The sequence below is a fragment of the Hippopotamus amphibius genome, chromosome 1, assembly GCF_030028045.1.
Source record: "Hippopotamus amphibius kiboko isolate mHipAmp2 chromosome 1, mHipAmp2.hap2, whole genome shotgun sequence".
NCBI lineage: Eukaryota > Metazoa > Chordata > Mammalia > Artiodactyla > Hippopotamidae > Hippopotamus > Hippopotamus amphibius.
The window spans coordinates 118,254,268-118,277,530 of NC_080186.1; the positions used below are offsets into that span (position 1 = coordinate 118,254,268).

The 23,263-nt window shown below is 35.8% G+C and overlaps 1 protein-coding gene and 1 pseudogene across 13 annotated transcripts in view; both read right to left on the reverse strand.

The window, feature by feature from the left end:
• The window catches only part of ASH1L (ASH1 like histone lysine methyltransferase), a 203,321-nt gene that overhangs the window by 96,106 nt on the left and 83,952 nt on the right, over positions 1-23,263 (reverse strand). For 12 of the 13 annotated variants that reach the window (XR_009052519.1, XM_057725905.1, XM_057725915.1 and 9 more), the window contains 2 exons: positions 13,421-14,198; positions 3,199-3,378 (listed from right to left, as the gene is read on the reverse strand). Coding sequence is in view for 12 of the 13 variants with exons in the window: in XM_057725905.1 (XP_057581888.1) it covers positions 3,199-3,378; positions 13,421-14,198 (958 nt within the window). In the remaining variant the exon portion in view is untranslated. The remainder of the gene's footprint in view (positions 1-3,198; positions 3,379-13,420; positions 14,199-23,263) is intronic. The other variant, XM_057725956.1, reaches the window with a different exon arrangement.
• LOC130842222 (small nucleolar RNA U3) lies at positions 21,341-21,414 on the reverse strand (annotated as a pseudogene).

Consider the following 23,263-nt stretch of genomic DNA (forward strand, 5'->3'; position numbering starts at 1 on the left):
TAAATACAGCTGATTCACTTTGGTGTACAGCAAAAACTGGCACAACAGTGTAAAGCAATTATATTCCAATAAAGAGCTTAAAAAAAATAAAACCTATAATGATCTATAAAAAAAAGAGTAAACCTGCAATTTCCTTGTACCATTCTGTGACCCAAAAAACAAATTTCCCTAGCATGGAGGACTTTTAGGGCAGTGAGACTATGCTGTGATAGTACAGTGGTAGATACATGTCATTATACATTTACCAAAACCCACAGAATGTACAACATCAAGAGTGAACCCTAATGCCTACTATGAACTTTGGGTGATATTGCGTCAATACAGGTTCAGTGATTATAATAAAGGTACCACTGTGGTGCAAGATGTCCATAGTAGGGGATGTTGTCCATGCATAAGGGCAGGGGGTAAATGCAAAACCTCTACACTGTCCAACAATTATGCTGTGAATCTAAAACTGCTCTAAATAATTGTTTATTAATTTAAAAAACAAAACAAACAACCCCCACCCCAACTGCTACCAGTAAGAAACAGCTAGCCCACAAAAATATACTGGCTTCACAGCTTGTAGGAATGCACAAATGTATTACTTGATAAACGTTTTAAAAAATATTCCAAAATAAACCATTTTCTTCCTATTTATTTCTATGAGATGAAGAGCTAATTCTAACATAAACAAGGTCTTGTTCCGAGTGACTAGAGACATTTTAAAACACTGATGTAGTTGATGATACTGATCTTTTGAGGCATGGTCTGATTTTATTATTAATCTCCCATTTTTAGGAACATAATCCAGAAAAAGCACATTAGTAAAAAAGCAGAAGTAAAACTTGAACTATAGGGACTTCTTGGCAGTCCAGTGGCTAAGACTTCGCGCTCTCAACGCAGGGGGCCCAGGTTCAATCCCTAGTCAGGGAACTAGACCTCACATGTCCCAAATAAAAGATCCTGTGTGCCGCAACTAAAGATCCTGAACATGGCAATGAAGATACTGCGTGCTGCTACTAAGACCTGGTGCAGCTGAAACAAATAAACAAAAAGCTTGAACTATATTTTTTTACCAGAAAACTTAACATATACTGCTTTTTTATTCAGCAAAAACATTGCTTTCAAATCATAACAGTATTAGATCTTCGCAAAATGCATTTTCATTTTCTCCTTCGTGGTGACAAGATGCTAATTTTTTTGGGGGGGAGGGGGGCACTGTCATCTGGAATAACGACCATATTTCTAAGCTTCCCTGTGGCTAAAGTATGGTTACATGACTGTTTTGGTCAGTAGCTATAAATGAGATTCTGAAGTTTCCTTTCTTAGTCACATTAGCTGCTATAATGAATTGCTATAGACTTGGTGGTCTAAATAACAAAATTTTGTTTCTCACTGTTCTGGAGCCTGGTTAAGTCCAAGATTAGGGCTGGGTTCTAAGTGAGTGCCCTCTTCCTGGCTTGCAGATACTGCTTTCTTGTATCTTCACACTCACACGGTATGGAGAGAATTCATCTCTGTGTCTCTGCTTTTTTTTTTTTTTGGCACACGGGCTTAGTTGCTCCATGGCATGTGGGATCGAACCCGTGACCTCTGCATTGGCAGGTGGATTCTTAACCACTGCGCCACCTAGGAAGCCCCATGTGGCTCTGCTTTTTTAAGGATGTTAATCTCATTCAGGAGGGCTCCACCCACATGATCTAATTATTCAATACTTCCCAAAAGCTCCATCTCCAAATATCATCACACTGGGGATTGGGGCTTCAATATATGAAATTTCAGGGGAACACATTCAGTCCACAGTGCTTCCTGACAAAGAAGGTACAATACATGTTTTTAACTCCCTTTCCTCTTTTATACTTTCTGTAATGAAGACCTTACAGCAGTTATGTTGGAACGAAAGGTAACCAGAGAAATGCAAGCTTAGTGCTGAAACGGAAGAACAGGAAAAAAGGAGTCTAGGTCCCTGAAGACACTGTGAAGATACCACGTAACTTTGAACTGTGTACTTCACCAACTTCCTTTAAACAAAAATAAATGTTTATCTTTAAAAAAGTCTTGGATATTTGAGAGGATTTCCTACTGCTGGCAGCTGAAACTAAGCTTAACTAATAAGACATTTTCATGACCCAAGAAGCAGAAATGGAGTACAAAGAGTTTATGTGATACCTACCTTGGTGGCAAATTAATGAAAGATCTTTTCATTGCAAAATAAAGTGTTGTGGTTTATACGCTGATCACTTTAACCACACCAAGTCAGATGTATCTCTAAAATGTAACCATTCCTCTTTCAATTTCATTCCTTTCTTGCCTAAATTCAGACCCTCATAGCTTTTTGATGGATACTGTGAATTTCTGCCATTAGTAACTCTCATTCAATTCATTTTCTACTCTGTTGCCAGAGATTATCTTAAAACACAAAATTGCACTTTTTACTTCCTTTTATAAAAATAGCATTTTAAGTTTCCTATAGCTTAGTGGAATAAATAACTTAAGAGTCAGTAAAGTCCACGGTTTTGTGGTCCCTATCACACAATGCTTATTTTCCACAACATCACTACAGTTCAGAAAAAGTGAACTTCTGAGTTGTTCTAATATATGAAAAATCTTTGGATCCTAGTATGTGCCTTGGTACATGCTATTCTAACTGGAATGCCCTTTCCATCTTGTAAACTACTGTTAACTCCCCAAAACCTAACTCAACTATACTCTGTGAACTACTTCTTACTCAATGATATAGTTAGCTGATAGCTCTCTGGGGATCTAAAAATTCTCAGAGGACTTATCAAAGCTGTACTTTCCCAAGAGAATATGAAGTTCTTAAAAGTAAGGAGTATTTTACTCATCTGGCAAATAGTTTGGAACACAGAAAGCATTTAACAAATGAGAAATGAATGTAGAAAATCATCAAGATCATTTTAGATACAAGCATAGTGCCCCCTTTTTTATTTTTAATTAACAAAAAAGGCACTATTAGAATCCAAACTATAGAAATGTAATCTAGAAAGGCAGAGAGAAGATCAGGGAAAATAATTAGCCCCAAACAACATATCATGAGTATGGTGAACACTGAGGTGTTTGTGATGAGATTTGTATTTGTATATATTACATCTGTATTGTTTTTTTTTGTTTCTTTTTACAGTCAAATTATTATTTAAAACATGGAAGAATAACAGGTCTTTAAAAGTATGTCAGCTGATAGGTACCACTACTTACTCTGTAGTTTTGTAAACATCAGAATACAGCCCTGCTTTCTGATACTTCTTCTTTGGGGGACGTGGGGCCTTCTTTTCTCTTGGGATGAGAGAAAGCACAGGCTGCAAAGTATTTTCAGGTTCGGGAGGTTTGGCTGGGGTTTCAGGAGGACTGGGAATCTCAACTGCTGCTTCAGTAAAGCTAGAAAGAGAAGTTTAAAGATAATTTTATGGTGAAATTTTTGTCCTATAAATGATTATCTATTTAAAAAAACATCACAGCAATTAAAAAAAGAGATATGGGGACTTCCTCATCTGGTCATGCTGGAGTAACAGATACCAGATTTGTCCTCCTGACAGAAACTAATAGAAACACAGCAAACTACTATAAACCTGGAGAAAGTTTATGAAACAATTACCAGACATTGGACAACAGTGACTTAAGCACTGTGATCCCTGAGAAAACTAGGGGGAAAAAAAAGACAGATGATTCCTATAACCACTTTGCCTTTATAAGAACAACTGAGGAGGAGGGAGTAGAACCTAAGTAGAGAATGACCAACTTAATGAGTTGAAAAGTGAGATCAGCGTGTTGAGAAGTTAAGATAGAATTTGTGAGGCAGTGTTGGAGTGGAGAAAGCTATGGAGAAAAATAACTTTAGAAATCTGTGTAAGGGTCTCCTTTAGCATACTGCTAAATACTAAGTTTGTGTATGTGCAAGGTGAAATTCCATAAGGCTGGACAAAGAACCACTGGAGTATTATAACCCAAACAATTTCCAGAGCTCACACATGATGACAGACACTCAGATTCCACTAGGGAGAGTGAAAGACATTGTCCAACACTGTGGGCATTCAAAAGAGATCCCAGAGGGTAACATTATCCATTTTTGTAGGGTTCAACTATCTCTGGAATAAAAGCCAGCCCTAATAAAGCTTAAAAACTATCTTCAAAAGAATCCAAACCAATCCACAAGTCACTTAACTGCCTACCAAAATAAAATCGAACATATAGAAAAGAAAACCAGACACACAATGTGACATTTACAATGTTAAAAAATTCAAAATGAAAAAAAAGAAGGAGCAAAGACCAAAATTTTTCTAAATTTGATAAAAAGTATAAACCCAAAGTTCCAAGAAGCTTAACAAACCATAAGCAATATAAACAAACAAACAAAAAAAGTATGGCATATCACAATAAACTTGCTAAAAACTACTGATGAAGAAAATAAAAGGAGCCAGAGAAAAAATACACAGTCTACACAGGAGTACAAAAATCAGAATGAGGGACTTCCCTGGTGGAGCAGTGGTTAAGAATTCACCTGCCAATGCAGGAGACAAGGGTTCGATCCCTGGGCTGGGAAGATCCCACATGCCTGGGAGCAACTAAGCCCATGCACCACAACTATTGAAGCCCACACAGCTAGAGTCCGTGAGCCACAACGAGAGAAACCACCACAATGAAGAGTAGCCCCTGCTCGCCACAACTAGAGAAAGCCTGCACGCAGCAACAAAGACCCAACTCAGCCAAAAAAAAAAAAAAATTTAATGCAGATTTCACATCTGAAATAATGCAAGCCTGAAGGCAATGAAAAGACATCTATAAGTGCTAAAAGGAGGGGGGGGGGGGGGGGAGGAGCCTGTCAAAAGAGAATTCTAAATCAATCAAAAACATTTTTAAAAATTATGGTGAATACTGTTCCAGGCAAAGATGGAACAGACACTTCTACCGATCCTTCCATTAAATACAACTAAAAACCTTGGAAATTACATATAAAATAAACATAAGCACACAGATTGGCTAGGCACCTTGGGACCTAAGCAATGACACATCAGGCAATTTCCTAGATTTTCTTTTTGCCTCATAATAGTGAAAGGCTGAATACAGTTTCCCTATTATCAAGGATAAAACAAGCATCTGCTTTCATCACTTAAATTCAACATCAGTGTTAAAGGTCCTAGCTAGTGCAAAAGGACACTAAAGAAAACAATCTACGAGTGTGAGTCCTTCAATTTTGTTCTTTTTCCAAGATTGTTTTGGCTATTTGGAATCCCTTGAGATTTCTCATGAATTTTAGGATGGATTTTTCTATTTCACACAAAACATCATTGGGATTTTGGTAAGGATTTCACTGAATCTGTAGATCACTTTGGGTAGTACCGATATCTTAAATCTTCCAACCCATAAACACAAGCCGTCTTTTCTTTTTCTTGCCTAACTGCTCTGATTGGGAATTTCAATACAATGTCGAATTGAAGTGGCATCCTTTCCTAGCTCCTGATAATAGTGGAAAAGCTCTGTCTTTCACCACTGAAGTTGTCAGCTGTGGGTTTTTTACATATAGCTTTTATTAGGTTGAGGTAGTTTCTTTTCATTCCTAGATTGCTGGCTTTTTATCATGAACACATTAAGATTTTTGTCAAAAAATTTTCTGCATTTATTGATATGACCATGTGACATTTCTTCTTTAGCCTATTAATGTGATAGATTACATTAATTGATTTTCAGCTGTTGAACAAGTTCTGTATAACTAGGATAAATCTTACTTGGTCATGAGATGGATAGACTGATTTCATGTTTTAATTTATTATTTATTTTTTTCCTATTCTCCTTACAGCCAAATTCATGTCTACTTCTGTGCCTTATCTTATGTTTCTTTCTCCTACAATCAAAAATGTTTTCTGCTTTCCTGCTTACATGTATATATACATAAATATATTCTACACATACAAATTCTTTAAGTGCCATGTTTCTCCAAGTTCTGTCTATAGACCATATACATCAGAATCACCTTGGGGGCTTATGAAGGAAATGCAAATGCCTACTCATAGAATTTTTAAAATTCCTATTAAGGGGGTCTTGGATGGACACCTCCTAACCTTGCTGGTCCTTAATACCCCACACTGGGCACTTTCATTACAAGAGCATTCTTCTTATCCCACTTGGGCTCTGACACCTCAGGCTGGGTTGACAGTCTCTCTCCTTCACCCCATAACCCAACTCTTCACCTCATTAAGGCTTCAACACCCAGCTCAGGGTCACCATGGTTTCTATATCCCATATGGATACCTACCTAATGGCTTTAAGATTGAATTCTCCAGGAAAGAAAAGAGAAAGAAGAGGGAATTCCCTGGCAGCCCAGTGGTTAGGACTCAGCACTTTCACTGCTGTGGCCCGGGTTCAATCCTTGGTGGGGGAACTAAGATCCTGAAGGCCATGTGGCAGAGCCAAAAAAAAATTAAAAAGTTAAAAAAAAAATGGTTGCATGATATATTTATCTACATTAACACAATACCTTGTTTATTTTTTGTGGGTTTTCTTTCTCTTTATAAAAACAGTATCAGCTAGTATATCATTTTTAGGGTCTTGTTTCACTTAATCTTGTTTCTAAGACTCCATTATCATTACACGTCAGTTATAAATTATTAATTATTACCACATCATATTCCATTGTACAAAAAACTACAATATACTTATTCCTTTCCTGTTAATCTGTGATATTTCCAGTTTCTATATATTACAATCAATCTTGCTACTACCTTTCCAAAAAATGCTTGCTGGTAATAGTTGGGCAAGAGTTTTTCTAAGCTATGTAAAAGGTAATTGCTACATTTTACTGGGTTGATTTGAAATATGTTTTTGGTTACATACTTTGGATACCAAAAATGTATAAATTATATGTTATAAATTTCCTCTCCCAGTTTGTAGCAAGTTTTCATGTTTATCTGGATGATGTTTGATAAACAAAAATTCTTGGTTTTAATATAATCATGCTTACTGCTTTTGATATCTTGTTTATGAAATTCTTTCTAACAAACAAGGTCATAAAGTTTTCCTCCTTCTGTATTAGCCTTTAAAAGTTTGAAGGTTTGCTTTTTCACACTTACGTATTTGTTCAACCAACAGGGGACTGATTTTATATGTGGATTCACAGAATCCAATTTCATTCCCATCCCTATGCAATATCAACTTTGGGGGCACCATTTATTGAATATTGTTTTCCTTCCTTATTGATACGCAGTGTCACCGCTGTCATACAGCAAGCTTGTATGTATGGATCTGTTTCTCTTACCTAGTTCTATACTCGGTTCCATGCTATCTCAATATACCAGAGCTTAAAATTCAGTCTTGGGGCAAATCCACTGTTTAATTCAGTGAATCCATTCCTAGACGTACACCCTAGAGAAATTAGTGTCCACATTCACCAGTGAACATTAGAGGAATGTTAAGAGTAGCATTTTTGAATAACAGTGTCAAACTGAAAATAACCCAACAGTAAAACAGAAAAATTCCATATTTTCAGCAATATGGATGGATCTAGAGATTTTCATACTCAGCAAAGTAAGAAAGAGAAAGACAAATACCATATGATATCACTTATATGTGGAATCTAAAATACAGCACAAATGAACCTATTTACGAAAAACAGACTCACAGACAGAGAACAGACTTGTGGTTGCCAAGGGGGAGAAGGGGTGGCAAAGGGAAAGATTGGGAGTTTGGGATTAGCAAATGGCAAACTAGTATATATAGGATGGATAAACAACAAGGTCCTACTGTATAGCACAGGGAACTATATTCAACATCTTGTGATAAATCATAAATGGAAAAGAATATGAAAAAGAATATATACATGTATAAATGAGTCGCTTTGCTGTACAGCAGAAATTAACACATCGTAAATCAACTATACTTCAAAAATTTTAAAAAAGAATAACTGTACTATATACAAACAATAGATAACTATATAATAACAAAATGGAGGTAACTACAGTAACATGCAACAACAGAGGTGGTTTTACATTTATATGTTGAGCAAAAAAGGTGAGGCACAAAAGCATATGTCCTGTATAATTCCATTTCAGGAAGGAGAAACTAAACTATATTGTCTAGTGTTAAATACTTAAATGGTATAAAAAAAGGTAAAAGGCAGGAGACTGATTATAGCTGCTGGCAAGGAAGTGGTATATGACTGGGAAAGAACATGGGATGCTACCAATAGTCTATGTGTTCACCTGTTCTATATCCACATGGGTGTTAACTTTATAAAAAAAATTTTAACTGGTTACTTCTATTCATATACTTTCTGTATGTGTATTCCTCTTCACACTCCCTTCATATTCTCCAAAGAGTTTTAATGAAACTGAAATGATCTTTTTCTTTAAAGAGAGATAGAACTCTCTTAAACCTGATCCTTGTGCTTTCTCTGTGGCAAGATTTTATAGATTCAATTCACATATTAGAAGCACTCAGGGTATTTCTTTCCTAGGAATAGGAAATAGTAGGTTTTTTCCTAGGAATACAGTACATACATTTCAACTGAGTTTTCTAATTTGTTGGGCATAAAGTTCTCGTAGTCACATTTTAATCTCTCATATACAGCTTATCTCCTTTTTTTAGTTCCTAATTTTATTATTCCCCTTCTCTTTCTTTATTCATCAACCTTACCAGTAGTTTGTATATTTCATGAGTTATCATTAGTATTACTAACTTTGGTCTTCAGTGATTCTCTCTACTGTACCTTAGCTTTATTTTGTTAATGTATATGTTTTATCTCTGTTCTTTACATTTGGGGGCTTATTCTCATTTTTCTAATTTCTTAATTGGACTGTTTGTAACCAAGCAGGACCCTATGGGGCGTTCCCAGGACAGACCCCCTCCCCTATATTCTCTGCTTCAGTTCCTCTCTGAAGTACTTAGATAACAGTATCTGATGCATATTTCCTGAAGTTGTTTTACAGATACTAACACCACCACCAAAGGAAGAAATTAACTACTTGATGATCAGGAGGACCACAGACCTACTGGCACCTGAGGATGGATAATGTTAACCTCTGTGACACTACCCCCTTACCTCACCATCAACCAGTCAGAGATTTGTGCATGAACTGATCTCATAGCTGGGTGCCCCTCCCTCACCATGCCTTTTAAAATGCTTTCCTAAGCGCAGAGATAAACCCATGCACCTGTGGTCACCTAATCTATGACAAAGGAGGCAAGAACATACAATGGAGAAAAGACAGTCTCTTCAATAAGTGGTGCTGGGAAAGCTAGACAGCTACAGGTAAAAGAATGAAATTAGAACACTCCCTAACACCATACAAAAAATAAACTCAAAATAGATTAAAAACCTAAATATAAGGCAGACACTATAAAACCCTTAAAGGAAAACATAGGTAGAACAGCTTTCGCCATAAGTTGCAGCAAGATCTTTTTTGACCTACCTCCTAGACTACTGAAAAAAAAAAAAAAAAAAAAAAAAAAAATAGACAAATGGGACCTAATTAAACTTAAAAGTTTTTGCACAGCAAAGGAAACCATAAACAAGACAAAAAGACAACCCTCAGAACGGGAGAAAATATTTGCAAATGGAGCATCTAACAAAGGATTAATCTCTAAAATATACAAACGAGCTCATGCAGCTCAACATCAAAAAAACAAAAAACCCAATCAAAAAAGGGCGGAAGACCTAAATAGACATTTCTCCAAAGAAGACATACAGATGGCCAAGAGGCACATGAAAAGATGCTCAACACCACTAATTATTAGAGAAATGCAAACCAAAACTGCAATGAGGTATCACCTCACACCTATAAGAACAGCCATCATCAAAAAATCTACAAACAATAAATGCTGGCGAGGGTGTGGAGAAAAGGGAACCCTCTTGCACCGTTGGTGGGAATGTGAATTGATACAGCCACTATAGAGAACAGTAGGGAGGTTCCTTAAAAAACTAAAAATAGAACTACCATATTACCCAGCAATCCCACTACTGGGCATATACCCAGAGAAAACCATAATTCAAAAAGACACATGCACCCCAGTGTTTACTGCAGCACTATTTACAATAGCTAGAACATGGAAGCAACCTAAACGTCTATCAACAGAGGAATGGATAAAGAAGATGTGCTATACACGTACATTGGAATATTATGCAGCCATAAAAAGGAATGAAACTGGGTCATTTGTAGAGATGTGGATGGACCTAGAAACTGTCATACAGAGTGAAGTAAGTCAGAAGGAGAAAAATGTCGTATATTAACGCATACATGTGGAATCTAGAAAAATGGTATAGATGATCTTATTTGCAAAGCAGGAATAGAGACGCAGACAGAGAACAAATGAATGGATACCAAGGGGGAAAGGAGGGGGGTGGGATGAATTGGGAGACTGAGATTGATATATATACACTATTGATACTATGTACAAAATAGATAACTAATAAGAACCTACTGTATAGCTCAGGGAACTCTACTCAATGCTCTGTGGTGACCTAAATGAGAAGGAAATCCAAAAAAGAGGAGATATATGTATACATATAGCTGATTCACTTTTCTGTACAGTAGAAACTAACACAATATTGTAAAGCAACCGCAGTCCAATAAAAATTTTAAAAAATTAAAAGATAAAAATGCTTTCTTAAAACCCATCACGGAGTTTGGGCACTAGCTGTCCTGAACTCCTTGCATGGCACCCTGTAATAAATGCTTCACTTTCCTTCACCACAACCCAGTGTCAGCAGTTTGGCTTTACTTAGTACAGGAGAGCAGACACAAGTTTTGTTCGGTAATATCTTCATTCATAAATTTTCAGGATTTTTAAAAAAATATAAGCATTAATGGCTATGAATCTCCCTCTAGGTACCTCTTTAGATACACCCCACAAATTTCCATATGAAGCACAGTATTTATTCAGTTCTAAATATTGTTAATATTTTAATTATAATTTTATTTTTTTACATGAGTTTAAAAAACTTGTCTTTTTTTCCTTTTACAACCAGGATTTGAACTCAGGTTTCTCTGAGACTAGAACCCAGTTCATAATCATTACAATATTCTTTTGCATTCTGGTTTGTTATTAATCAGTGAATAGTGATTAAACTCTTTAACATGGCGTACAAGGACATCTGCACGATTTGGTCCCCAGCATCTTTTCTCTAGACTCTTTTGATACCACACTACTCTAATTCACTGTGTTTGGGCCACAAAACCTTTTTTTCATTTTCCTGAACCTGCCATGCCTTTTCATACTCATCTGTCTAAAATGTTTGCTCTAGCCTTGCTCCTTTAAATAACAGGTAAAGTCTGTTCTTCAGATTTTACCTTAGTCATTACTTCCACAGAGAAATTAAGTCAATTACCTCTAATGTAAGCTCATAAACCTAAATAATCCATCATAATAGTAGTTAGAATGTAAGAACCATGAGGATAGGGAATATTCCTATATTTGCTTACAACTGTATTTATCCTCAGCACATGAAATAAATTATTTTGCAACAAATACTTAATTTAGAAATAAATAAACAACCTCCTGCTAGTACTATAGTAGGTTCCAGTTAAAGAAAGGTGAAAAACTGTTGCTGTCCCTGGGAACTCACTGTGCCACTTCCTTACCTGTACAATCTCTTGAGGGTGGAAATTGTATTTTACTCTTTACAATCTCTTTGAATTCCAGAATATGATTTTGTGGAAAATAAGTGTTTAATGTTGCTGACTAATGCTACTAGAACTTGCTGGAACAGACAAGCTTATCCAAAACAAAGCCTTTTCTCTTAGGCACATTTTTAAAGTGACCCTTCCTAGAGTGAATGATTAAGATGTCTCAAATTGTCACTTTCTTACTAAAGTGAAGGCAAAAGTCATTCTGTTTGTAGATATTTTAAAAGCCTCAGTAATCAAAACAGAAATAACAGATTGATGGGAAGAGAATATAAAAATATAATAGAAAACCCTAAGATCTAAAGATATTTAAGAATTTATTATATGATAAAGGTACCATTTCAAACAAGTACAGAAATGATACTCTAATCAATTAACAGTGGTAAGACCATCATTTAAAAATTCAAAAAATTTAATTCCCTTAATTAAATTTTTTCCCCTTTCAAAAAAATAACTACAAAAATTCAGTGAGAATATAAATTATAGAAACTACATATAAAACAAAAATTGTAAGCAAATTTGCTTACAAATCTTCAACCTTGATAAATAATCGGCAATGAACATAGTACTAACTCATACCTTACATAAGAGTAAATTTCAACTGATTTAAGACCTATATGTAAAAAAGTAATATGTAACCCTTTGAAGAATAATTAAATTTTGATATATTCTTGGCATGCAATAAGATAATTTTATATATACTAAATAACAAGATCAATAAGACATATAAAGAGAAAAAGTTAAGTTACAAAATTTATATGTTACCACTTACATAAAACTTATGCTTTGCATATGCACATATTTGTAAATGCATAAGAAAAGTATCAAAGGATATATGATATACTGTTAACAGTCCTGCCCATGAAAAGAAGACTAGGTTTTGAGAAGAAATGAGACCATGTGAAAAGAGACTTTAAACTCTTGAATCAGCAAACTTCTAGTTCCACTGATTTATTACAAGCATGCATGTTCAGGAAAAAAAATTTAAATCCTATATATTCTCTATAAAAAAGTATTTTTTATAGATGCATGCATAGAGAGCTATGAAAAACCTCTATAAACAGAGGCAGTCCAGTGGTTAAGATTCTGAGCTTCCAATGCAGGGGGCATGGGTTTAATCCCTGGTGGGGGAACTAAGATCTGGCATGCCGCATGGTACAGCCAAAAAAATTAAAAATAAAATAAAATAAAATAAAGTAAAATAAAATAAAATAAAATAAAATAAAATAAAATAAAATAAAATAAAATAAAATATTCCTTCAGGGAAAGAATCTGGTTGGATATATAACAAAAGGATTAAATGGTCTTTTTTGGGGGTGAGTTTTTACTTTCTGCCCTACACCTTTTGGGAAAAAGTAAAAATATAAAAAAAAACTATTAAAGAACAATTTAACATGGAGGAAGACTTTAAAAATGTATTTGATGATAGGATGAAAAGTTTCAGAGCACAGAGGACATAAGATAGTGTGATAGTAAAAATTCCACTCACATAGGTATATGGATATATACATATCCATATGTTACTGGATAAAATACATAATCTCCCTGGGCCTTGACTTCCTCATCTGTATAGTGAAGGCCTTATACTAGATTGTTACAGTCTCCCTTGCTTTTTTTTTTTTCCCCTTGCTTCTTAATTATTTATCATTTTGGACAGCCATAAATAAGAACACTTAAACAGAACAGAAAAGAACAGGTCTTATACAGCGAAAGGTTGTTAGATTGAACAATTTGGCTGCACAGATGTTACATTTGTACATAAGCTAGTTTCCTCTACTCAAATAAAATGTTAAACAAGGAATTACCTTTTAGTATTCTCTTCTTCTTCTTCTTCTTCTTCTTCTTCCTCTTCTTCTTCTTCTTCTTCTTCTGGGAATGGCTTCTGCTTTTTCTTGGTCTGTTCTTCCAACAGCCAACTTTTCCTCTTCAATCCCTTTTTATGTTCTGGATTCAGGTTTACACTCTGAACAACAGCTTCAATGACATCTGTAACTGTATCAGGACCAAGGTGCAGTGCTGTTCCTTCTTCGCCTTCATTTAATTCTGGGCCGACAAACTGGGCAGCCTGGAATGCTTGCATTGATACCACAGCCTGGAGGGGACATTTCCGAGGTCGACCTGGTCTGCGTTTCACAAAGTTATTCCCTGTCCTGGCCTGTCTTTGAAGTTTTTTGGCTTTTAAAATTTTATTGACATGGTCCAGGTTTTTCTTAGTGGCCAAGATTTTGTCATAATTGCACATTTTCCGAGCTTGGCGCTGCATAGCTTCCACTACACTTCTCTTGATATGATGGGGAGAATGGCTGCTTGGCAACTTTTCAGAAAGGAGTGAGATGCTACTACTGCAAGAGTCACTGGGGACTGCAGGCACTAGAAGGCTGTCTGGTTTTCCCAGGGTTCGCTCCTTGCTGTGACTATGGACAGGACTGGAGGAAGGCGGCACAGAGGCAGACGCAATTACAGCATCAATATTTTTCTCCAGGGGCTCTTGGTCCTCATGTTGTACCATCCGCTGCAGCAGACTATCCACAGAGTCATCCCCAGAAGAGATCAATCTTGGACTTCGAGAGGGAACTCCATTCACTAAATAAGACAACGAATCACACATGATAAAAGATGAACACAACTAATTATTTAAATAACTCTACAAAGGATAAAAGACAAGGAATACTGCCGTATTTTTCACAGCAAGACTAAATATCATGATACCATATGCATTTGTCTTTCACAGGCAAGTTGGTAGTTTCCTGAATAAGGTACATTACAGTAACAACAGTAAATTCAAAGTTGGCCCATGTTTCCCTAATAATACATGGATCCAAAAAACAATTCTCACTGAGATGAGGAGCAGAAAGAACAGAGTTTATTTCTTTAAAAATGAAGGTCCAATTAAAAGACTCGACAGCTAAATATCAAATAAAGAACTAAACTTTAAAAACATGATATTTCTAGTTCAGTGCTTTTTCTGAAAATGTTTTAAATGTAAAGAAATAAAAGTGAAATTCTCTTCTTGGGAAAAGCTTTAAAATTACAATAGCAAACACCTCTATAAACTAGTTTAGAAAGAATATATGTTATTTGAAAACAAATGGTCTTACCTAGAAAACAAACTTATGGTTACCAAAGTGGGGAGGAGGGATAAATTAGGAGTTTGGGATTAACGGATTAACTGACTAACTTTGCTGTACACACCAGAAACTAACACAACATTGTAAATCAACTATACTTCAATAAAAAAGCAAAAACAAAAAAACAAGTTGTCTTAGATAAACCTTACCTTAGGGACCCAATGATTTGGTGATCTTTATTTCTTCAGCTACCACTCAGCAACTTCTAATGACTATAGTTAATGTGGGAAATGCTCAATTTCTTCTGGCAAGCTAGATTAGTTTTACAATATTATAAAAATAAGATAATAAGTCACTTTCCAAGATGCCTAGTTTACTATTAATGATCACAAGTTATACTTCTTCAAGGGCTTCCCTGGTGGTGCAGTGGTTGAGAATCCGCCTGCCAATGCTGTGGACACGGGTTCAATCCCTGGTCTGGGAAGATCACACATGCCTTGGAGCAGCTAAGCCCATGCACCACAACTACTGTGCTCTAGAGCTCACAAGCCACAACTACTGAACCCATGTGCCACAACTACTGAAGACTGCGTGCCTAGAGCCTGTGCTCTGCAACAAGAGAAGCCACTGCAATGAGAAGCCCGTGCACCACCTCTAAGAGTAGCCCCTGCTCGCCACAACTAGAGAAAGCCTGCACACAGCCACGAAGATCCAACACAGCCAATAAATAAATAAATTTATTTTTCTTAAAAAAAAAGTTATACTTCTTCAAAGTTAATCAGTGGATTTCTTATCTATATGATTTTAAAATGTGATACTATTCTAGATAGTTCTTTACAAGTCCCAAGCACTCTAGATTACAATCTCATCAGACTACACTGGAATTTTTCTCAAATAACCAATACCTTCCTTCAAATATATCCAAGTCTCGTTTAAATTTAACATTCTTAAAATTTCAAACTTTCAGCTATATTTTACGTCACCACTCTTTAAAATTCTGCCTCTACTGTTTCTATGATAATATACTTTATCTTCCAGTTACTTGTGACTTCATTAATTTAACGTTGGAGGTCCTCAATCCCATACTTGTCATTTACCTTTTATACCTACTTTCCACTGGGAACATGTTTATTCTCATAGTTTCAGTTATCCTCAGAATAAATATAATCTTCAATTTCATCTGAATATTACCTGAATGAAAACTGATCCCTTCCTCTCCAACCTTTAAATTCTTCTCTCAGCCTATCTAGTACAAGGCTTTTTCTTGTGTCAACTCTTTTTGGCAATTCATTCAACTATCTATATTCTGCTGACTCCCAAATCTCTATTTTCTGAAAGGAACTTTCCTCTCTCTACTTGTGCGTGTTTCACAGACTTCTCAATCTCATACTCACAACTTAATTCATGACCTCCTCCTCCTGCAACCCTGCTCCTCCTCCTGATTACTCTTCTCAGTGAATGACACCATAAAGCCAACTGTTTCACATTATATATACCGAGCGCCAGTTACGTGGCTGGAATTATTTTTATCTAAGCTCAGACCAAATCATCTTTCTCCTTTATTCTCCCCACAAACCATAAAATTTTGTCTTATGTTAGTTTGATCTCTTCAACCTATCTACTTTTCCTCATACCACTACAACCACTCAAGACTAAGCTAACCATCTCTCCCTGCTCTAAACTGCTTGCAGTGCTATTAAAACGTATACAACTCTTCTGATGATTCTCCTATCAAATGATAGTATCTAATTCCCCTCGCCCTGAATATGCGCTGCCCTTAGTGAACTGCTTCTAGCAAAGAGAATTTGATGGAAATACGAATGCGGTGATTTCTAAAGCTATGATAGAAAAGGAAGCACAGTTTTCACCTGGGTCTCTCTCAGAACACTTGCCCCTGGAACCTAGCTTCCATAATGCAAGTCCAATCTAGGAACAGGCATGCAGCCCAATAAATCCTGCTAAGGTCATAGCCAACAGCCCGCATCAACCACCAGATATGTGAATGAGGTAGCTTTTGAGATGATGCCAGCCTTGCCACCATCAGGTTACAACTACAGAAAAGACCTCAAGACACTGCCTAGATGAGTACCCAGAACCTTGGGGATAATAAGAGATTGTTAGTACTATTTGACATCAGTAAGTTTAAGTTGGTTTGTTACCTGCAATAGACAACTAGAACACTGTACTTCCTACTTCCACTCTTGCTTTCCTACAATTCATTTTTCACACAGTAGCCTGAGTGAGCTTTCAGAAAAAAAACAACACATTTTACCACTTTTTGCTTCTGCTTAAAACTCTTTATTTTTTTAAGAACTTTTATTGAGATACAGTTAACAGACAACAAACAGCATATATTTAGAGTGTACAATTTGGTATCCCAATCTCTCAATTTATCCTCCCCCCAACCCTCCCTACTTTCCCCACTTGGTGTCCATGTGTTTGTTCTCTACACCTGTGTCTCTATTTCTGCCTTGCATTTCCTCTTTCATAGATGTCAGCATTTGCCTTATGGATTGAGGTGCTCCTATATTGCGTGCATTTATAATTGTTATCTCCTCTTCTTGGATGGATCCCTTGATCTTTATGTAATGTCCTTTCTTGCCTCTTGTAACATTTTTTATTTTAAATTCTATTTTATCTGATATGACTGTTGTTACTCCAGCTTTCTTTGATTTTCATTTGCATGGAATATCTTTTTCCATCCCCTCACTTTCAGCCTGTATGTGTCCCTAGGTCTGAAGTGGGTCTCTTGTAGACAGCATATATATGGGTCTTGTTTTTGTATCCATTCAGCCAGTCTGTGTCTTTTGGTTGGTGCATTTAGTCCATTTACATTCAAGGTAATTATCGATAGGTATGATCCCAGTACCATTTTCTTAATTATTTTGTTTTTGTTTTTGTAGGTCTCTCTTCTGTTTCCCACTTAGAGAAGTTCCTTTAGCATTTGTTGTACGGCTGGTTTGGTGGTGCTGAATTCTCTTAGCTGTTGCTTGTCTGTAAAGCTTTTGATTTCTCCGTCGAATCTGAAAGAGATCCTTGCTGGGTAGAGTATTCTTGGTTGGAGGTTCTTCCCTTTCATCACTTGAAATATACCATGCCACTCCCTTCTGGCTTGCAGAGTTTCTGCTGAGAAATCAGCTGTTAACCTGATGGGAGTTCCCTTGTATGTTATTTGTCGTTTTTCCCTTGTTGCTTTTAATAACATTTCCCTGTCTTTAATTTTTGTCAATTTGACTACTATATGTCTTGGCGTGTTTCTCCTTGGGTTTATCCTGCCTGGGACTCTCTGCGCTTCCTGGACTTGGGTAGCTGTTTCCTTTCCCATGTTAGGGAAGTTTTCAACTATAATCTCTTCCAATATTTTCTCGTGTCCTTTCTCTCTCTCTTCTCCTTCTGGGACCCCTATAATGCGAATGTTGGTGCGTTTAACATTGTCCCAGAGGTCTCTTAGGCTGTCTTCAGTTCTTTTCATTCTTTTTTCTTTATTCTATTCCACATCAGTGATTATCACCATTCTGTCTTCCAGGTCACTTATTCACCCTTCTGCCTCAGTTAATCTGCTATTGGTTCCTTCTAGTGTATTTTTCATTTCAGTTATTGTGTTGCATATCTCTATTTGTTTGCTCTTTAATTCTTCTAGGTCTTTGGTAAACTTTTTGATCTCTGCATCCAGTCTTTTTTCAAAGTCTTGGATCATCTTCACCACCATTATTCTGAATTTTTTTTCTGTAAGGGTGCCTATCTCCTCTTCATTTAGTTGTTTTTCTGGGTTTTTATCCTGTCCCTTCATCTGGTACAAATCCTCTGTTTTTTCATTTCTCTGTCTTTCTGTGGCTGTGGTTTTCAGTTCCACAAGATGAAATGCTGCTGATACTGCTTGATACTGCTGCCTGCCCTCTTGTGGAGGAAGCTATCTAAGAGGCTTGTGTGTGCTTCCTGATGGGAGGGACTCAAAACTCTTTAAAAGCTTATTATGACATAAAACAACTTGAAAATTATCACCTTTTCTTCCAGCCTCACGTATTTGCACTCTTGAACCTTCAACTGCAATAATGAACTTCAATTCCTCAAACATGTCCTTTCTTGATTCAAGGCCTCAGAATGTGTTACCTCACAGCCTGGAACAATGTGTGCTCACAAATTTACCTTAATTACTGCTCACTCTTTCAGTTTACAGTGAGGATATCACTTCCTTAAGGAGAACTTCCCTGATCAGGCCCCTCATACCCTATTAAGAATTACCATAATACCTTCTCCTTTCTTAGCATTAATCAGAGTGAATAATGTATTCACTGTGTCACCAATAACCACATAATTAACTGGAATTATTGTGTAGTTAAAGAATAAATCCTGGGCTCAAAATCCTGGAGATAATTTTTGTCTCCTCTTTCCTGTCATCAACTGCTCGGAGCTATTAAATGTCTTTAATTCCTAAGCATAAATTTAAAATAGAATCTTAAAATGGGTACATTGTTTGAAATCTCATTCCTGAGCCACTCACCTAGGACTACCTCACACCTTTTCTTTTTTTAAATTAATTACTTAATTAATTTTATTAGCTGTGTTGGGTCTTTGCTGCTGCACGCAGGCTTTCTCTAGTGGCGGCCAGCATGGGCTACTCTTCACTGCGGTGTGTGGGCTTCTCATTGCAGTGTGTGGGCGTCTCATTGCTGTGGCTTCTCTTTTTTGTGGAGCGCAGACTCTAGGTACATGGGCTTCAGTAGTTGTGGCACTCAGGCTCAGTAGTTGTGGCTTGTAGGCTCTAAACTGCAGGCTCAGTAGTTGTGGCTCGTAGGCTTAGTTGCTCCACAGCACGTGGGATCTTCCCAGACCAGGGTTCGAACTAGTGTCCCCTGCATTGGCAGAGGGATTCTTAACCACCGCGCCACCAGGGAAGTCCCACACTCCTTACTTTTAATTGATTCCACCTTCCCAAATTCGAGCCTGCCAATTCTTTTTTTTATGGTAGTCTGCTCTAAGACATGATGCTGGACACTATGTTTTACTTTATTCTATTTTTGGCCACACCCTGTGGCATGCAGGATCTTAGTTCGCCAACCAGGGATCACATCTGTGCCCCTTGTAGTGGAAACACAGAGTCTTAACTACTGGACTGCCAGGGAAGTCCCTGGGCACTATGTTTTAGATGTAATAGTTTATTTTGTAAGTTAACTTTATTCAGGTAAAATTACTGCTAAAATTAAATGCACCTTTTATGTATACATTTTTATGAGTTTGGACAAATTTACCACATACGCACCATTCAAAACCAAGCTATAGAATATTTCCATGATCTTTGAAAGTTCCCTCCCCACTTCTGAGACAATCTGCCTGTTGACCACAGTCCCAGGAAAGAAACTACTCATCTGCTTTCATTCATTATAGATTAAATTTGCTTTTCTAAAATTTCATATAAATGGCAAAATACAGTATATACTCTATTGTTCTTTCACACAGTACATTTTTGAGATTCATTCATGTTGAAGTACTCTTTTTTTTACTACTCTTATTTACATATTCCCTTTTACTACTGAATTGCGTAAGTATACCACAATTTGTTCACACATTCATCTGGAGATGTGAGTCGTTTCTAGTTTCCGACCATAAAGAGTAAAGTTCCTGTGAATACTTGTGTATGGAACATGTTGTCTGGACCTATGTTTTCATTTCTCTTGGGTCAACACCTAAGACTGGAATTACTAGGTAGAACTAAGTATGTTTAATTGACAAACTCTTCCAAAGTGACTGTACCATTTTACAGTGCCATCAGCAATGAATGAGAGTTCAAACCTTGGCATAATCAATCTTTTTAACTTTAATCATTCTAATAGGTATGAAATGATATCTCATTAAGAATTTAATTACATTTCCCTAATACTGAGTATATTTTCATGTGCTTGACTGCAGCTCATATGCGTTCTTTTGATCTTTTTGCTTTACTGGTCTGTGGTTTTTAATCCACTTAAGAAATCTTTGAATATCCCAAAGTCATAAAGATTTCCTCCTAAGTGTACCATTCTGAAAGTTTTGTATTAAATAGTTTCAGAAACTACATATAGGTATATGCTCTATTTCAAGTTAAATTCTGTATATGGCAGAAGGTCAATGATCCTTTTATTCCATAAGGATATCCAGGAGTTCCAGCACCATTTATTTGAAAAGATTGTCCCTGCTCCACTAAAATAGTCATATCTGCTGAAAATCAATTTAAAAAAGAGTGAAGTGAGTCAGAAAGAGAAAACAAATACCGTATATTAACACATATATGCGGACTATAGAAAAATGGTACAAATCAACAGGTTTATAAGGCGGAAATAGAGACACAGATGTAGAGAACAAACATATGGACACCAAGTGAGGAAAGCGGGGAGGGTTGGGGGGGAATGAATTGGGAGATTAGGATACCAAATTGTACGCTCTAAATATATGCAGTTTATTGTATGTTAACTGTATCTCAATAAAAGTTCTAAAAAAAAAAAGTATATGGAAATATCTATTTTTGTACCGTCTACAATACACTGTCCTGATTAATTTATAGTAAGTCTTCATATCGGTTAGTGGAAGTCTTCTAATTTTGTTCTCAAAAAGAGCAAACGTTTTACTTTTTAAGATATTATATCTATATAAATTGCAGTTTGTAACTTTATTTTTCTTTCAACTGGGTGCTCCACATGTTCAGAGAAGCTTCTCTAGTAACGAACTACAGAAATGATCCCTGAAAGTACAGACTTATTGTAACTTTATATTCATTAAAGCTAGCTGGAATTGTGATTAAGACTCCATTAAATCTATAGATTAATTTGGAGAGAACTGACATTTTAACAATATCGACTCTTCCAAACAAATGATGAACCTAGAATATACCTCTATTTATTCATTCTTTTAATTTTTGTCAATAATGCTTCACATTTTTTATCATATAGATCCTGTATAAATTTTACTAAACTTATCTCTAAGTATTTATGGCTTTTAACATAATTGTAATGGTATTTTGTTTACATTTCAATTACTAATTATTCATTGCTGGTATACAGGAAAACATTCTGTGTTTAGCTTATATTTTTTTCTTAAACTCATTTATTAGTTTCAGTAGTGGTTTTTTTTGACAGATTTCTTAGGAATTTTTCTACAGATCATTCATCTGTAAATAGATATTTTTTTCCTTCTTCCTTTTCTATCTGGAGGCCTATTATTTCTAAGAATTGGGTTTTTAAAAATATTAAAAATGGATGTTAGATTTTGTCAAATGTTTTCTCTACCTAGACGAATATGATTATCTCATTTACTGTTAATTTCATAAAATACATTAACTGATTTAGTGTTAATCCAACCTTGCATTCCTGAACTAAACCCATTTGGTCATGGTATGCTATACCCCCAACATACTGGATTCAATCTGATAATACTTTGTACCATTTACATTCATGCTTAGAAACTATACTGATGTGTAGTTTTCTGATAATGTGTTGTTTGGTTTCAGAATCTGGGTAATGCTGGCCTCACAAGTTGGGAAAATGCCCCTGCTTTATGAAATAGTTTTTGTATAATTAGTATTATTTTTTCCTTAAATAGTCATGATTGAAGCTATTGGGGCTTTGAGTTTTCACTGTAGAAAGGTTTTACACTACAAGTTGAATTTCTTAAATAGATGTAGGGCTATTTAGGCTATTTACTCTTAAGTTTTAGTAGTTGGTATTTTTCAAAGAATGCACTCCTTTTATCAAATTTATTGGCATAAAACTGTTTGTTACTCTCTCTTATTGTCCTGTTATGGTATGTAGCAACTGCAGTGATGTCCTGTCTTTAATTCCTGATATTGCTACTTGAATTTCTTTTTTCTTAATCCTTTTGGCTAGACTTCTCCTTTTGTAAAAAAAAGATTTTCAACAAGAGCAGCAGAAGTTTTCACTGATATCTCTGTTTTGTTTACTTTTGCTCTTATATTTATCGTTTCTCTTCCATCTAATCTGGATTTAACTTGCTCTACCGTCTTTAGCTTCCTAAAGGTGAGAGTTTGATTGTAACTTTGTAGAGCTAAAAACACAGACTTAGCTATACCCTATAAATTTTTATGTTTTCATTTTTATTCAATTTAAAAGATTTTCTAATTTTGCCTGTGATTTCCTCTTTGACATGGGCTATTTAGAAGTGTGTTGTTAAATTTTCACTTATTTGGGGAAAGTCAAGATATCTCGTGTTATTGAATTCTAATTCAATTCCATTGTGTTCTTAAAATACATCCTGTAGGATTTCAAACTTTGAAAGTTTATTAATGCGTCTTATGGCCCAGAATATGATGATATCTTGGTATAATTCCACATGAACTTCAAAAGAATATGAGAAAAGGGTGTTTTATATTTATTTATAGAAAATTTCTGGAATTCTCCTTTGGTAGAGCTGTGTTTCCATCTAGTATGGTCTTTCTGTTTGAAGAACATTTCTACTAAGGTAAGCCTACTGGCAGCAAATTCTTTAAGCTTGTTTTTCTGATGATGTTTATTTTGCCTTCATTTGTAAAGGGTGTTTCACTGGTTACAGAATTTTAGATTGATAGGTTTTTTTCCCTTTCAGCATTTTAAA